General features: G+C 39.8%; 1 protein-coding gene across 1 annotated transcript in view; it reads right to left on the bottom strand.

Annotated features, from left to right (window-relative positions):
- Positions 1 to 364: 364 nt before the first annotated feature.
- LOC121517198 (monocarboxylate transporter 1-like) overlaps positions 365 to 14,499 on the bottom strand; it is a 48,815-nt gene continuing 34,680 nt past the window's right edge. The window contains exons 3-5 of the mRNA XM_041798768.1: positions 9,769 to 9,912; positions 7,404 to 8,219; positions 365 to 7,083 (exon numbers count right to left, since the gene is read on the bottom strand). Of these exons, the coding sequence (XP_041654702.1) occupies positions 6,794 to 7,083; positions 7,404 to 8,219; positions 9,769 to 9,912 (1,250 nt within the window). The 3' untranslated portion in view covers positions 365 to 6,793. The remainder of the gene's footprint in view (positions 7,084 to 7,403; positions 8,220 to 9,768; positions 9,913 to 14,499) is intronic.

Here is a 14,499-nt window from a genome sequence, read left to right as displayed (position 1 = left end):
ATTTTTAAAAAATATTGGTGTTTTTATATATATATATATATATATATATATATATATATATATATATATATATATATCAACTATGGACAACTTCTACTTCTGAGCTAAGCTAGGCTTGGCTGAGTTACTGCTGGAATTAGCTTCACAACATGAATCATGTTTGTCCTTAGGAAAAAGCAACAATTCTTAATTTAAATCTAAAATAATCAAAACATTTCTTTAAGTTTTAAGGATAGTTTAGACAAAAACTACTGAAATGTTTTTTTTACAGAATGTAATTAAATGTAATTGGTTGATTTTCATCTAAGTAATAAAAGTTTTTCACATTTTTGTCAGGAATAAAAAACAAAACAGTAAATTGTTTTAAAAACTGTTTATTCATTCTCTCAGCAGCCATAAAAACATTTCAAACATACAAACATAAAAACATCTACTTCAACTAAATAAAAACCTTTTTTATCAAGAAATGCAATACGAGGATTTGTTTGCTGTTGTTAAACTTAGAAAGTTTCAGGTTTTTTACAGTACCATTTCAAAAACCCTACTCTGAAAACACATTCAGTGTTTCACCAAAGGTTTTAGTTGCAGTCTTTTAAAGTACAACCATTCCTGTCAAATACTAATCTCAAAGGCAAAATAAGTGAAGGTTTTAGAAAATTTCACCTACGTTTGAATCATCCAACCATTATATCATGAGTCAGTCTAATGTAACTGAGGAATATCTGAGGTTGGAGCACAGAAATGTGGAAGCATAGACAGCTGTTTTCTGCTGTCTTTTACATTAACTTTTACAGATGTTTGCTTTAAATTCATGTCTGAAGAAAGGTTGAGACTTCAGGTAGAAGGAGAGAAACTCCTTTCCAATAACATCTTTAAACTAAGAAGACTTCTGACAAATGTACATTTACCTTTGACAAAAACTTACACTCTGTGATGTATGATGTGAAAACTAATACTTACATTTGGTCATAGTAGTAACAACAAAAACACGTTCAAACTAACAAACAGGTAGCACATACTGTGAGAATGAATACCCTTCAGCACATTCATTTAAAAACCTACTGAAATAGAAATGTGACAGTGAGAGCACAGACTTTATGGAAAGAGAAATCTTGGACTGAATGACTGCCAAGAAAGGCAGAAAAATATTGTCTTCTTTATGATGATTTTTCCTTTGAATGATTCCCATTTACTTTTGTTAAAAAAGTAGGTCATGCATTTTATTTTTCTTTTAGTGTCAACAAATCTCAAAAGAAAACAAATCATTCATTGTTGTGTCCTTCATTATGTTCCGGCATTAAATAGGTATAATTAGGCATTGAAAGAAATGTTCAGAATCCTGCTGTAGTTTTCAGTAAAACCAACGAAACAGCACAAAGCGACCCTTCTAAGGGGGTCTGTTTTCTGTGGCGGATGAATACACATAAAAGTAGGACAAGTCATGAAGGATCCAGTCAGAAAAATGTTAGAACCTTGTCGGGGCAGAAGCCGTAATAATTGTCCATTTGAGATAGCGGCTTAGTTCATCAGCCTCCAGGTGCATCATCCTAATGCCTGTTTCAGACTGGGTGCGTGTTAGCAGCGTGACTGCTGCAGCATGTCTCAAATCTGACTCGTGCCATCACGGCTAGGTAAAGGCAGAGTCTCCTTGTTGTCACAGCGCTGTTTTTCATCATAAGTTTTAACTCAATCTCCTGACAGTGATTCACTGTAAAACTGAGGCGGGAAAATCAGAAAAAAAGCATTCTGTAAAACGAGGCTTTTACTCTGAAAGCAAAAAACTTAAGTGTAACCATATTGTGTTTATCTTCTCTGTTCTTCTTCCTTGATCTCTCTTCCCTTATTCTACAAATGTGGAAACATCAACTTGATAAGACCAGCAAATTTCAGCTTGTGGCCTTCATGAGGTTCAACAAAAAAACAGACAGCAAACATATTCTACCAAAGTGGACATATCCACTAAAACAAGATAAATCTGGCTCTCTGTTTGTCGTTGTCCCGTCTGTTTTTACCAAGAGATGCATGAGGTCACTTGAGATGTGGCGCTCAAGTAGGCAGTCTAAACGCCCTGATTTATTTACATGCATGCCAAAATGAAAATCAATCTGCAATGGCCCTGACTAGTATTTTGCATTGCTCACATCTTTCAAAGCCTTTGAATTATGAGAAGAATTGAGAGGTCAACATTAATTTTAATCTGGAACTATGTTTGATCAAGATTGCAGGAGAGTTTGACTGCTCTTAACCCAACCTTTATTCTGCAAATTTAACTACTTTTTCAAAAGTTTGACCTCTGTTCTAATAACAAAAACCTACCATATATGTGGCAGGTTTTTGTTCCTGGCAACTGGTCTTCTAATGTCTAGTTAACATGCATGCCAAAATAATAAACAAGCCATGAGACAGCTGCTTCTCACCCAGTCTGATATGGCCAAAATTGATATTTTGCATTGCACCCATCTTTAACAGCCTTTAAATTATGAAATGCATTGAGAGGTTTACATTCATTTCATCTAGAAATATGTCCCACAAAGATTGCAGGACATTTTGAGAATAGTTAAAATGTCACTGCATTTCCAAGCCTTTGACTTTTATTCTTCTAATAAAACCTGCCTTATATGTAGCAGTTACTCAGGGTTTGACTTTCTTAATGACTGGTTTTGCTTGCAATTCTTATTTCTAGTGAGATTTGTTAACAAAAGAGAAAAACATAAAATATAACCATTCTTTATAGTACTTCAAAAACATCTAGGGTTAGACATTGCTACAGCCTTCATGTTTGAATGAAAAGTCTGCAGTGAAAAGCAAAACAAAACATCATGAATTTCCTTCAAAAACTACCTACTTTCCTTGTTTTTGCCTTCAAATGTTTCATCCATTAGTAAGGTTAAATATCTTTATCAAATGTGAATTAAAAACCTCCATTTATTTTCCCCACACAGAAATTAAGGAAAGCTTTTACAGGCAGAAAAAGACAGACATGTCTTCTGTTTCCTCTGCACAAAAACTGTCCTCAAAGCAGAGCTTCAATTACAAACGCTGGCAGTGAAACTAGTTACCAACTGATGCATATTTAATCGAGTGTTGTAAGTCTGATATGACACACTGCACAGTTGGAAGACGAACTGCACAGAGAGACGTGTTGATACTGCAGCATCTGAATCTCAAAACAATGAAATAATAAAACCTGGCTACAGTTTAAACACGCGCACTTTACCTCAGTCACACTCTTTTCCTTTCATTCACAAAAACAAAATCCATTAAAAAGATTACTCGCTGTCAGATTGTCTTTATACACTGAGCTAAAATATAGAATCCTTTTAAATTACAAAGGTTTTGCTGATATAACTGTAAAGTACAATGTGTTATTCATAATTAAAAACAATGCTAGGGTACTGTAACTCCTCTAATCAAAAATCCTACAAAGTTAGGATCACCTGTGTGATCCAGAGTGAAATTTGTCCTATTTTGGCACCACAGCCGGGCAGGTCAAAGCACACATGCACAAACACACCCAGTTAGCTCATTGATCTGATACAATCACAATCTCTTAGTCGCCCAGAAAGAAGAACGGCGTGTGGTGTCATTTAGTACTGTGAGCAGTCTCATCTTGACAGCTGTGCAGCAGATAAATCTGTGGGGCACAGAAGCGTTACTGTGTGAGCGGATTTTGTTCAAATATGTCTCGTCTTTAACAACACTAAGACAAAAAAGAGCTGCTCTGGTTGGAGGTGATTCACACACTAAGTGCACGCGTATTTATGTACAAGCACAGCGTTGAAGCACCTTCTACACTGCTGGCATTGTGACCTTTTAGATCTTTGACTTTAGACCTCTTTTCCCCTCAAATGTTCCTTCATTAGGTTCATTACATTCCTCTATCTTTGTATTTTTGAACTCATTGCTCATTTTAAGTGCCGTTTTAAATTAAAGGTACAAAATTCCTTCTTTCTGGTTTACTTCTCCTTGTGTGGTGAGTGTCAACATTTCTTTCTCCCACAATTATCTTCATTTTCTCCCAAAATGTCCCCAGATGTCCAGAATACGAGTGCTTCTATCATCTGTTTTCATTGCACTAAAAAGCCTCGAACTCCGTCCAGGAGCTGCTGCTAGTCTTATCAGTCCATCTGTAGTGTTACCATCAAGGTTCCCCTTTAATAAATTTGGTATTGTATGCATGTTGGAGGGGCTGGCAGGTTTTTTAGGGGAAGTGTATGTGCAGTAAAAGAAAGTACAATGAATTATGTCGCAAAATGCAATGAAGTGCTGATTTTCATGGGGTCTTAAGAGTATTAATCAGGAAGAGTCTACATAAGGTCAGGCTGAGGTACAGCTGTTCTGAAAATAGCCGATAGTTAAGTTTTCACACTAACTAAATAATTATTTGATGTAACTCCAACGATTTGTACACTTTAGCTTGCTAACTAGCAAAACATGGCATGCTAAAGCTAACTGAATAAGCCTAAACTTACCAGGGTTCTCCCAACTACACATGAGGGATGATAATATACTAAATTGATAGAAATGTTTCACCTACTGATCATTAGAGCTTTTGTGGTTGAATAACAGTTGTCAAATTTTTAACCCTAATTTTTGACACTTCAAAGTTAAAACAATTCAGTCTTTGTTGTTTTAATGATCAGTACGCTTTTGAAAATCTTCAGATCTCTCATCACATTTTACCAAAAGTCCTGCAAACAGGATAAGAGAGGGAACTCTGTCTCAATTGCATAAAAACGGTCCATGTTCAGTGCTGAAATTGAAAACAAGAAATGGCCCAACATTTGGTGGCTAAGGCTTCTATTTTTGTTGCCATGGTATAAAAAAGGTGTTGATTAGGGATGTGCATGGTTAGTCACTTACACTAGTGGTTCCTAAGGTGGACTGTCTTATTTTTTTAAACAGAAAGTTTTCTCATGCTCCTGGTAATATGCAAAGACATCCAGAGCATGACTGGGGATGTGTCGATCCTCCCTCCAACAGGATGGCGCCCTCTGACAGCTTATTCACCACAACTAGGCTTCACTGCAGCCTCAATTGAAGGGCCATAAATACCTAAAACCTAAGCACAGTTCTGTATATACTTGAAATCAGTTAGATTTGAAATAACACCACCAGTCAGTTTAGGAGATTCATGCTGAAATTAAACTAAGTTTGCACATGGTGGCAGAAACATACAGTCACCCCCCTGTGTCAGTTTAATACGTCCACCCAGTGCTGGAGAATATTTGCATTCTGCTTCAACTTTTCTTACAGTAAACTACAACATAAAAATACATTTTTAGGCTGTTTAGGTTGTTCTTTTGTGTTGTCAGTAAGTATGCACATCTGCAAGCAACATTATATGCCTTAACCTCCTCAAGGGAAAGTGGGACGTCCCCCATCTCTGGCAGTAATTTTGGGGTCGTAGGCTGAACCCCTTGATTTAAGTCGGCACCAGAATTACAAATTTTTGATCAATTCAGGACCACAAATTCAGTCAAATGTTTATTCTAACTGTAGCACAGCCACCTGCAAACAGTAGCCATTGTAGCTCAGGTTAATGGCTGCTACCATGCTGCTGTAATGCTCAACTATCCAGATGTAAACAGTGAATAGATAGCATCGATAGCATCGTAAAAGCAGCATGGTTTTGCATTGTTTTGACCAAGCAAATAAGGATAAGATGTGTTGAGCCTGTGTCAGGTTACACTGGTGTTGGCTGAACTAATATGTCTCCATATTCAGCACAGGTATGAGGACATTAGCCTTCAGAAAGTATTAAAGATAGTGCTAACATTAGCCACATTCTGCAGACGTACAACACATCATTTACTTACTGATGCTATGATCCCATGTTGAATAAATTGTGCTTAGTTTTGACGTTTTTTATTGTTTTCTCAACATAAATGAACTGGCCTTCAATCGTTCCACCAGGTGCATCCCTAATATCAATAGCGTTTATATTTTCAATAAACTTAGCTCTAGGTTTAAATATCTGATATCATGACTCAAAAATGTGACAAGAGGGCTTCCTGATGTCTCTCCTAGTAAAGCAAGGGGTTAACAGTCTGCACAAAGGCTTTCAAAATCAATCACCCTCTCTCCTTCCTTTCCAAATATCCAATCTTATGTCAGCGTTCTGCATCAATAAAAACAGAAAAAGCCACACAAATAACAAAAATAAATCATTTAGCAATGATTAGACAAGGGGGGAAACCTTTAGCTGGGTGCAGCCCATCTTCTCCACTGCATAAACCTGTAAATATCATTGACCACTCTAAAAATGTAATCTCTGTCCAGTCTTATAGGAGTGAAGCAATGTGAGTGAGTAGAATGAGGGGAAATGTACAGTATCTCTCTGTACTGTAACCAAAAAACTGCACTGTTTGACTCTGTGTGTTTCTAGGCTCTGAACCTTAACGGCAGCACAAGACCCTGAGAGTAAAGTCCTCATTAGTTTACTGGTTATGTTCGTATTTTATCTTACAGTCTTTCTGTCTTGTTGTGCGTCTGTCTGGTGTTCATATTAGCGGCGCGTTTGCTCCTTGAGGACTCACCAAAAGGCACGTCAAATACCAAAAACAGAGGTCTCAATGCGGTGAAAATAAAGCTGCTTGAGAAGCTTTACTGACAGTAAAGCAGCAGCATGTCTCCGTTTTTACTGATCGGAGTAATTTCTATGGCTTCAGGGTTGTGAATGAGGTCGTTTTCTCCCTATAAAGACAGCGTGTGGTTGTACTGAGTAACTGCAGCTCTTGTGTGTTTCTGTAAGGTGTGTGCATCCTTCAAGTTCATTTTTTTTTTTAATTTCCTAAACCGTGTCCTCGTCCATCTTGGAGATTTCAGCCAGCGACACAGCTGCTGGTACGTTGTTCTCCTCTGCCTCTTCGTTTGATTTTGAAGGGGAGGGCGGGGCCAACATGGCGGCACGCTCCTCCTTGGGCTCGTCCCTCTCTCTCCTTTCCTCTTCTTTCCTCTCTCGGTCCAGCAGGCGGTAGTTGATGCTCATTCCCACAAAGAGGACAACACTGGCAACTATGAGGATGATCCCCGAGGAGATGTAGGTGTAGTCATAGTGGTGATAGTAGTTATAGAAGCTACCTAGAGGGCACAAAGACAGAGTGTACGAAGATTTGAATCAAAGTGGCACAGATAAATAGATGCATACACATAAACTTGTATTTTTTTCCTCTCATGATGCTCAACACTTAGAACACTTATGTACAAGCAAATTATGACCCTTAAAGAGCTGGAAACAAACATTTCTTTCCTTTTTTTTTTAAATGCTAGATGCTTTATTATCAGTCATCTATCTTTATTCCATCCTTGCCCCATCTTTATCATGGACAAAAAGGTTGTCAACAAACATTTTTCGTCATAGTTTTTGTCAACAAAATTAAAACTAAGGCTAGATCTCTCACCTGTCAGCGGGGGTCCGAGCAGCACTGGTCCACATTCCACTATAGTGACCAGACCCACGGCTGAGGAGAACCTCTGAGCTCCCACCAGGTCCATCAGTGTCTCAAACAGCACGGCGCTCAGCCAGCCAAAGGCGAACCCAAAGAAGATGGCGTAGATCACAAATCCCGTGTAGTCCACAGACAGCGGCGCCAGAACATGACACACCCCGTTATAGAGGATGGCAGCGGCGAAGAAGTACTGCACTCTAGGCCGGATCCACTTTGTGTTGGCTAGCATCCCCATAGAGGGCCGAGCGAACATATCAACAAACGCCAGAACTGACAGCAGGAAGGCCGCTTTTTCCTTGCTGATTCCAATACTCTTGGCGTAGTTTGAGAGGAAGACGAGTGGAGCGAAGAGACCGAAGAACATGATGACATTTCCGCTCAGGTACAGCAGGAAGCCACGGTGTTTGAACAGCGTCAGGTCGATGAAGGTGTTGATGGTCTGCAGGACCGTCTTCTTCTGCTTAGGCTGGTCTGAATCTGCCATCTTGCCCTCGCCTAGTTCAGAGTCAGGCTTGGCTGGTTGGGGTTTGGGTCCGATGGGGCGCATGAGCGAGCCAGCGACGCAGCAGTTCAGCAGAAGTCCTCCAAGGATGAGGAAGCTGCCTCTCCAACCAAACTCATCGTACAGCCAGGAGTTTAGAGGAGCCAGTGTGGATAGAAACACGGGGCTGCCTGCCATGGCAATGCCGTTGGCGATGGGCCGACGCTTGTAGAAATATTTACCGATCATAGTGAGGGCCGGGTTCAAGTTGAATGCGAGTCCTAAACCTGGAGGGACACAGAGAAAGAGGAGGCAAAGAGAAGGAGGGTTAGGCAAAGCCAGGCAGGTTATTTATCAAGCACCATTCATACAAGAGCCCTGAAGCTGATGTACCCCACTTTTTGCCCAATGACAGCTGGGCTTAGCTCCAGCCCCCTCCACCACCAAACATGACAAGCAGCACTGATTAAAAAAATAAATAAATTAAAAGAGACCAACTTAAAGTGTTTCATATAGTTAAAAAATGTTATTTAAAAGTTAATCAAGTCAATTAAAAGTTATGGAAACATAAGCAAAATGTGACAAAACAAAACCCCTGCTAAGGCAAAGATCTTCTCCTAAGGTTGCTTTTTAATGGACAAAATATTGCAAACTACTTTTAAAGTTTACTCAGCAGTTGCAATTTTAATAAAGAGTCTACCCCTGACATGAAGGTATATTAGAGTATTTCCCCCTGGCCCACATTAACAGGCCAAAAGGAGAAAAAAAACAGATATTCTTACTGGTTATGCCACATAGGAGGAAGCAAAATACAGCATGCTTTAGTGTGCTAGAGGCAATGAGGCATGTTAGTTTTACAATTCAAGTAATCAGTTACTGGTTACCCTTTCTGCAAAAGTAAATGTTACTAGGGCTGGGCAATTAATCAGCAATATGGACCATCACAATTTTCAAATCGTAGACAGTGCAACATTTCCATAACCTGAAATGTGTCAAAATACCAGTTTGATAGAATTTTTGTGCAGAAAAGATTTTATGCTCTACACATTATGCAAACATTCAAGTGTCTTTTCAGAGTAGTTTACAAAAAAATCCTACTTTTCCTGTTTCTTTATGTTCTTCTTAATCCAACTGAGAATAACATAAAAAATCATCATCCCCTTAAGTATAACTGATGTCAAATTTGCTATGTGAGCCGAAGTTGCAGTTAGATATTTTTTTCCAAATCATTCATTCCTGGTTTAATGTATCTATTATCATTGTGATAATAATATAGAATGATTAAAATGTATAAGATGAGAAACCTAAAAATAATTGCATATTAAATTGCAATCGCAATATTAGGGGGAAAAACACAGTTTGATTATTTTTACAATCAGATATAATTATTACTGAAAAAAAATCCCCCATTTCCTCCCCAAAAAGAGAAGTTAACCAAAACCTAAGGACAGTTTCCATTTCTCTCCTACCTCTTCGTGCATAGCTACTACCTAGCACAAGGTAAACATGGTCGCACTGTGGGATACTTATTTCATAGCTCTTTCAGAGGTTTTTGTTCTGAACAAAATCAGTAATGTAAGCTAGTGACTCCTTTTATCAGGATACACTGCCACTTATAGGAGGACCCAGTGCACTACAAAGCTAAGTAGACTGACTGAGCACTAAATATACAACTAGATCAAAACATAAAATATGACTAAGCTGGTTGATCTTACTCAAAGATGATTGCCATCTCTACCAGCAGTAGAAAAAGCATGCATCCCTTACTGATATAACTGATCATGTCTCTATCTTTTAATATTATCTAATACTATTAATGGTTTAAAAACAACTGACCTCCCACCACTCCTATGAAGAAGTAAAGTTGCTCCACAGTGTTGCAGAAAGAGGCGGAGATCAATCCCGTCCCCGCCAGACAGCCGCCGAGTATGATGATCGGTCGGCTGCCAAATCTGTTCACAAGGATGCTGCTGATCGGACCTGCAGAGAGAGAGAGAGGGATAAACTAATATTAGAAATATGACTTTCTTTACGTTCCTTGTCATGTCGACTTCCAGCTGGAAGACTTTGTGACGATATTTTCGACAAGGAAGCCTCTCGAGTACATGTCAAAAATGTTCAAAAGTGAAAGAATTACAAACAGTTTTTCATTTAGACATCACTGGAATCACTGTTTTGGTCATTTTCAAGCATTTTTTTATCCTTTTAAGATGTGAAATAAACATAGAAGACCCTGTTTTACTGGTTTAAATATATTTCACATACAAAAACAAGACATTTGAGGCTCAAATGGAGGTCTTTTGAGAATTTACTAACTTCACAGACTGACCAACCAATTTAAACATTGAATAAAACATGTCAAATGTCTAAAAAGCAAAAATGAGCATGTTGAATTGCTTGTGTAACACTCTCTATAGTTACATCAGATCACCACTCCACTCTTCACCAACAGGAGGTGCTACAGTGGCAGAAATACAAGGCCAAGCATGACTGATTGTGTAACAGTGCCCTGTTGCATGGATGTTAAACGAAGGGAGGAAAAGAGGAAGGACAGAGGGGGCGAAGGAATGGGTGCTGAGGGGGAGGGAGCCAGGCAGTGCGAGGTATGGTAATCGTACGTCACAGTGAGTAATGTACACCAGAAGATTAAATGTAAGGAGGGGAGAGACACAAGGAGAGGGAAAAAAGGCAAGGAGTGGAGGTGAAACAAGTACAGAAAAGGCAAGGGAAGAGACGGAAAGAGAGGGGAAAAGAGGAATAAAGGGAAGAACAGAAAAGAACGAAGGATGAAGAAAAAAGAAGGAAGAGAAGAAAAAAGCAGAAAGGAGAGGAGGAAAGTCACAGCGATCCACGTGCCTCTGTGTGCGTGCCAGTCTCCCTATGAATGAGCCTTCACATGGATGGAGGCTGACACTGGCTCTGCTGGACGGGAATACAAAGTAAAAGCCTGCAGCTTCTGTCAGCAGCTCAGTGTGACACTACTCAGCACGAATGTCAGGAGATCAAACATCGAGCCACATTAGAAGCTATTTAATAATCAATTAATCAGTAGGGAGGGAGATAAAGACCAAAGACTTGGGGTGTGCCCACCCAGGGATGTGCACTAGATTTTCAGTGGAGTGTGGCAGATGTTGTTACAGGAAGTATTAGGGGTGAAATGATAATAGGCATAAGTCATTTCACCTCTTGAAAGTAAACAACAGAAATTGCAGAGCTTTAATGGTATGTACTTCAATGTTTTAAATGACATTGATAGAACAGTACATTAGTTTTGTACAACAGAGCGTAACTAGATGTCAGTGAAATGGGATGAGTATTATTTTTGCAATGTAAAAGTTGATGGTGGCATTGAGGAACCTTAATGTGAGGACATGAATGGCTGTGTGTATTTGTAAGGAGCATGCATTTGCGGGATAAGCAGCAAAGCTGAGTATGTGAGTTGCACCCATGAAAAGTTTGTGAAATCTGGAGTCATTGCCAAACATGATGTTCCTCCACATGTTCAGGTTTCAGTGCATGCCACCAGTGCAAACGGGTCGACAGTGGAGGGCAGTCCTGGCAGCCCTATGTGAGCAGAGATTGGGTGTTACAGATTGTCTGGGCAGAGAGCCGTTGGCCATATCGTCCTTCAAACCTTGACTGCAAATCTGTAGAAGACAGCCTACGTTTCCTAAGTGCTGACAGGGTGAGGAAGCCGTCTTCTTGAAGCATCATCTTTTTGGGATGCCCACTACCTGGCCCATTTGTGACATCCGTTGTTATGTAAAACTTGGCTTTCAGTTTGGAGATGGTACTAAGGCTCACTCCAAATAATGCTGTAGCTTGGTTTTGCAGAACACCATCTTAAAGAGTCCGTATTGCGAGGCCCTATCCAGATCAGTCAAACGTGGCATGGGCCCGTACTTACAGGTGCTGACAATCAGGAGCACTTGCGGTTACCCAAAGCTCAAAACAACAGCAAAATAAGCCGTTTGGCATTGGCAGAGAAGATTCTGCAAACATCTCATGTATACAATCCACATACTCAGCTCTGCTGCTCATCCCACAAATGCATACTTCTTAGAAATGTAGTACCATGTAAAAAGGAAATAAACAGGCTTTCCAGCTTATAAGATTTATTGCTAAGAAGCAAATATCCTTACCTAACAAATATCCTTACTTTTTGTGCTGAGTTTAGAAACAAAAGCATTTATCATGAAAAAATGCTGCAGCCCTGATTTAGTGTGAAAAAGGTGAAAATGCAAAGATGTTCGACACAGATACACAAAAAGTTTACATTATTTTTCATTCTAATGCCGCGAGAGCTGAGGCCTTTGGTACATAGCTTGGTGGTTTTTGCCCTTGAAACTTGGCAGCTGACACAATGTCCGAGGGCACTGAGTGTTCAAGCATTCACTCACGCACTCACTGAATACCTCTCTCTCTCTCTCTCTCTCTCTCTCACTGGGACACCTAGTCTCTGTGTTGTGTCTGTCGCGGAGGGTCTGCAGGTCTGGCAAAAAGCCTAGTGCTGCAGTGGGCTGAAGTCAAAGGAAGGATAAAAAACATATGAATGCCTTTCTTTTAAATTTGTCTGAGCTGTGCGGTACACTAAGAGAACCTGTACAAGGACAGGAATGACTCTGCATCCACTCAACACTCATGCACTCATAAATAAATCAGGAGCGACAGTCTTTGTTGCTGTTTGGCAAATCACAAAGAGGGCAGTGAGTAGTGTTCTCTCAGATATTATATAAACTTTCCCCCTCCTCTCCCTCCTTCATCATTTGCTCCCTTTCTCTCGCTGACAGAAACAAAAACACAGAGAGAAGGAGAGAAGAGATCGGCCCTCTGCTCTGGTCTGACGCAGCATCCACAAGTAAGAAATAAAAAAAAACAAAACCGCACGTCAGGAGTGAGCCCAGCTGTGACGAGCTTCTCCTCCATCTAAATTTAGCTTTCTTTCCTGCCTCTGTTGAATCAAAATGTTCCTTTTTTATTCTATATAACAATCAATGTTCAGCTTTAGATGTGTATGAGTGAGAGCAGCAGGTGCTGATGAGTCAGTGCTGCCAGAAACAAAATTGAATAGATGAGGGACAGGAGAAACAGCTGATTGGATTTAACCCAACAGTTAGATGCATCACACTTAATCAGCAGGCACACGGACATCTTTCTGTCTGGACCGTTCGGAAAATGCACATATTCATATTTGATTCACAGAATGATTAACAAAAGGACTAAAGCAGGCCTCACATCGCAAGATAATCATGACAATTTTGAGTCAGATTCCCCTTACCGCCCAAAGTCAGCAAAGGCCCCATAATCTGATGGTTCTAATGATTAGCTGGACAGATTTTCCTGACAGTGTTTTAGTCTTTCTCTCTTCAACCTGCTTAGAAGAGGATTAGAGCCGCTTCAACTTGAAATCATACATTTTAAACATGTTGATTATATGCAATCAGAAATCCTGTTCTGTGTCAATCAGGAAGCAAGCTGAGCAAAGGAGGAAGCACAACAAACACAGCCATGACAACGATAGTAGACGTGAAGCAAAGGCTTAGATGGACAATTTAGCTGATACTGATGCCAGGATTGATGTTTTATTTTAATTAATTCTTTTGGTGTAAGAGTCCTTGTACAGTCCCCTCCAAAAGTATTCCTTTATTTTTGCTGTAGATGAAAAACATTTGGGTTTGACACATAAATATGAATATGAGACAAGAGATCAACATTTCAACAAAGAATGAGATCAAAGATACAAGTGGCTAAAACAAGTTTTCTCCTGAGGGTGGAGCTGCTCAGCCTTAGAACAAGGTTAAGGAGCTCTGATTTGGGAGGGATCTTGAGGTAAAGCAGGTCCTTCTTTGAACTGAGGCGGTTTGGGCATCTGGTCAGGATGCCTCCTAGGTGCCTCTCTTATGAGGTCTTCCAGGCAGATGAGACCTAAGAGAAGACCCAGAATGCACTGGGGGGATTATAGATCCCATCAACTGGGAATGCATCGATTGATAGGAGGATAGATGGATCGATGGATGGAAATGCCATGATAAAATGATTGGACACTACAGATAACCATTGATAACTTATAATTGTTCATGCCATAAAATTTGTCTGGCCAATATGATATCAAACCGTGCATCTGTGCATCCCTGAAACATACCACAATAAAACTGACAAAGAACTAGCCAAATTCAGCCTCTTTACCCTAAAGTTGTGTTATATTGAGTGAGATTTAGAGTTCTGAGAATGGAGACTCTGGTTGCTGGTGAATTCAATGAATAAAGGGGAGCAGCAGTAACCACACTCTGGCACAATGGGGCATTTTAAAATCAGTTCTGATCTAAAAGGTAAAGATTTACAGGGTAGTCATGCCCAGCCTCTTATTAAAAAGGCTGTGGTCATATAGATCAAGCCTCCAGGGATGATTAAGACTTATCAAACATGCAGATGAACAACTTTCTTACATCGAAAAACTGTCAAAAACATGGATGGAAACCGATATTGTCAATTACTCCGTAGAGTTCAGCAGCTGGAAGCTGTTCTTGCTTACCAGGCGGCGGTTCTATAAAAGTGTGATGTCACCCG

Source organism: Cheilinus undulatus, linkage group 11, assembly GCF_018320785.1.
Source record: "Cheilinus undulatus linkage group 11, ASM1832078v1, whole genome shotgun sequence".
NCBI classification, from domain to species: Eukaryota; Metazoa; Chordata; class Actinopteri; order Labriformes; family Labridae; genus Cheilinus; species Cheilinus undulatus.
Note: the sequence above shows the minus strand (reverse complement) of the source record. Positions and strands in the feature narration are given on the sequence as shown.